We start from the raw sequence: 3634 nt of genomic DNA, 5'->3' as shown, positions 1-3634 counted from the left end.
TGGACCTTAATTTATTTATTAATGGATTAATTGTGATTTATATTTGTTGTATATCCAAAATAAACATTTTTTCCCGATAAGCCAAGATAAGTTTTTTGGGAGGGCTGAGTAGCCCCATAAATGGATTTTTGTTTGTCATGACCCCATTAATGGATAAGTTGATGAGCTACCAATGATTTAATTATCAGTATGATCAATTATCATAGTGATATGTGTTGCTCTTTCATTTGTTGGTGAAACCTCAGTCATTCATATCCACCCTTGGCATTGCCACCAAAATCTTGGCCATTTATTAAATCTAATAGGGGATAAATTAGATGCATATAAGTTGATAGAAATCATAAATTTATAAAATAGTGTTAAATTAAGTCTTAAAGTGAGACATCTACTATTACATACGGGAAAAAAAGAACATATCGTAGTGAACAAAGTAGAGTCAATAACAAGTACGCATAATAAATCAAGGTGTATCCTTTAGACTTCACAAAGAAGACGATACGTTGGCACAGCATGTAAGTTCTTGGCTCTAGTCAGTGTGAGTGCAAATTTCTCGTTCATGTCCAACTCATCTGGCGTCATGTTCGATGGTAATTCCCAGGTGAAGCAATGTACTAACTGAGCCACAATAAGTTTCACCATAGTTAGTCCTAGGTGTATTCCAGGACATCCTCTGCTACCAGAACCAAATGGTTTAAACTGAAAGCTGTAGCCACGGTAGTCAAAATTTTTAGTTAAAAATCTTTCGGGATAAAACTCATTAGCGTTATTAGACCATGCCTTAGGATCTCTTCCCAATGCCCATAAGTTTATTATGATTATTGTCTTTTCTCTTATATGATAACCATTAACCATCGTATCTTTAATTGTTTCGCGGGGAAAAAATGCTCCAGCAGGATGTAATCGTAATGTTTCTTTGATCACAATATCCAAGTAACTTAGGTTTGTCAAATGGGTCTCTTGCACAAATTTGTTCAATCCAACCAAATTAGCTAGCTCGTCTTGAAGGTTTCTCATCACTCTTGGATGCTTTAACAGCTCGGATAAAACCCATACAATAACGGTTGCAGAAGTTTCAAATGACCCTGCAATAGTATCTAGGAGTATAGCCTTAACGTTGGTTCGATCCATGACTTGGCTCTGTTCATCACGTGGATCAACGGGTTGGTTCATAAGGGAGAGTAATATGTCAATGAAATCCCTGTGGTCCCTCGAGGCATGGCATGCACCCGAACCAGAACCTCTAGTGTGATGCTCCTCAATTATCTTCTCCAACACTTGGTCAACAGCTTTAGCAATTTTCTTCAACCTTCGTGTGGATCCCTGAAAGTTTAAATTAAATAGCTCAACTGATAGGATAAATTTTAGTATAAAAATATTTTGATAATAATTTTTTTAATTAAAAAATATTATTAAATAGAGTAAAGTATTGTTTTTGTCCCCAATATTTGGGGTAAATCCTATTTGTGTCCCTAATATTTAAATCGTCCTATTTGTATCCCTAACGTTTGTAAGAGTGATTCAATGTTATCCTGCCGTCAATTACACATCATGAGCGCTTTAGTTTGAGTTTTAAAAATCTCTTCTTGAAATTAGAATACAAATGTTTGAGATAAAATCGATGATCTACTCCAAAAAATAACTCATCAAAAATTGAAACTAATTCCTACAATATTTATATAATTCACTTTTCTAAGGACATAATTGAATCTAAACACAAATAGTAGGTATAATATTAAAATCGAACACATACAAGTGAGACCTAATTGAAAATGAATACATCTAAGTGAGAATAATTGAAAAATATAATCTGATTTGTTAGTATAATTAATAGTAAGATAACATTGAATCACTTTTATAAACGTTAGGGATAAAAATAAAACGATTTAAACGTAGAAATACAAATAGAATTTAGCCCAAATGTTAGAGACAAAAACGATATTTTACTCTATTAAATAATAAAAGGGTTATTATTTTAATTTTTATGGTAGTCACCCTAGTCATTCTAGAATGTGCTAACTAAAAATGCATCTTATCATCTTATCGGATCGAAAAAGATGAAAACAAAAGACAGGAATTACTCCATGTGTTTCATAGTGTAAGTACCAGAAGAAGGTCAAAAGATCCAAGCCAGGGCACATAATCTGCGATATTAAAGGCTCCACTGACGCTAATAGCCTCATGAACTAGGGCAGTCAAATCAACCTCATTATCCCTACTACGCCCCATCACTATCTTATACGTTGTATCCTCTACAAGATGATTCACCGCCTCAGTAATATTCACCACCTCACCTCTCGCTGCAGCTCTCTTGATCGATTTCACCGTCGCTTCCACTTCTCTCTCCCTAACACCAGCAAAAGACGACACCTTCGACGCGCTCAGAAGCTGCGACGTGCACAATCTCTTCATGTTGCGCCAGTACGTACCGTACTCCGAGAACAACAGCCCTTTGGAGCCGTATGATACGTACTCGCTTGCCTGGGTTTTGCGACGGCTCGCAAAACTAGCGTCGTGTGTCTTTAAGAACATTTCTGCGGCTTCAGAGTTTGAAACAATGAGGGCTGGGATCTGCCCTAACCGAAGGGACATAATTGGGCCGTATTTTTGGGCCATGGCTTGGAGTGTGCGGTGTGGGAACTTCCCCAGCAGCATGGGCAGGTTACCGAAGACCGGAAATGCCTGTGGTCCCGGTGGGAGTGATCTATCATGATGTTTTCTTATTAGGAACAATACAGTGATAGGGAGGGCGAGTGTGACAAAGAGCACTGGAAGTAATGGTATGGTTGCTGGAAACATAGTTTTGTTTGGTAGATGTGTTTGGTTTACTGACTTTCTTGGCTTTGATTTAGAGGGCTTTCATACAAATTAGACAAGGATTTTGCTACATCTAGTTATACATTATATGCTAGGCTATTCTTTTATTGCGTATGTCTAAACACTCTGGAGTTCTACTTAGCTTCTGGGTAGTAACCTTATTTAGATTGGTTAGAAGATTTTCTGTGGGAATTTTCAATATTAGCCTTGCTGCTGTCCAAAACGGACCACTTGTATTTAACTATTCAACTAACAACTACTATGATAAAAAATTTTGATGCAGAACTAACAACTACTACATAATAATTATACCTACCACTATTAATTATTTAATTAATAATTTATTATGCACATGCTGCTTATATTTTTATTTTTATTTTCGTTCTTGTTCTTTCTCTTTCTCCTCAGCTATCTTTATAATTATTATCACTATTTCTTTCTTTTTCACCTCTTTTTTTTCTTTTTTTTTTCTTCCTCCCCCTTTTCCTTTATTTTTTTCATTTTTCGTTTAGTTTCTTCTCTTCTTTTTTTCTGCTCCTCCTCTTTCATCTTTATTATCATTATTATCATTATCATTATTTTTTTCTTCTTACTTCAATATTGCACAATTAGTAAAGTCACATAAATTTATTGTTAATGACACAAAAAATCTATTAAAAATGATATTTTTTTAATAAATTATATACAATTTTAAAATTTTTTCTCCTCCTTAACAAAGATGTGTATCTCGGTTAAAAATTTTTTTTTTATATTTTCATAATTTTCATGTTTTACTCTCTTAATAGAATATATGTGCCACTGTTAAAAAATTTCGGTATGA

General features: G+C 34.6%; 1 protein-coding gene across 1 annotated transcript; it reads right to left on the bottom strand.

Moving 5' to 3' along the window:
* Nucleotides 1-371: 371 nt before the first annotated feature.
* On the bottom strand, nt 372-2950 carry LOC107634384 (cytochrome P450 CYP736A12-like). The gene is made up of 2 exons (XM_016337902.3): nt 2104-2950; nt 372-1320 (listed from the first exon to the last, which is right to left on the bottom strand). Exons 1-2 carry the CDS (start codon nt 2794-2796, stop codon nt 475-477), a joined length of 1539 nt encoding a protein of 512 aa, XP_016193388.2. The 5' UTR covers nt 2797-2950; the 3' UTR covers nt 372-474.
* Between the last annotated feature and the right edge of the window lie 684 nt (nt 2951-3634).

This window comes from Arachis ipaensis, chromosome B3 (genome assembly GCF_059453495.1).
Source record: "Arachis ipaensis isolate K30076 ecotype BB chromosome B3, ASM5945349v1, whole genome shotgun sequence".
Taxonomy (NCBI): Eukaryota; Viridiplantae; Streptophyta; class Magnoliopsida; order Fabales; family Fabaceae; genus Arachis; species Arachis ipaensis.
The sequence above is the reverse complement of the archived record's forward strand: the minus strand, read 5'-3'. Positions and strand labels throughout refer to the sequence as shown.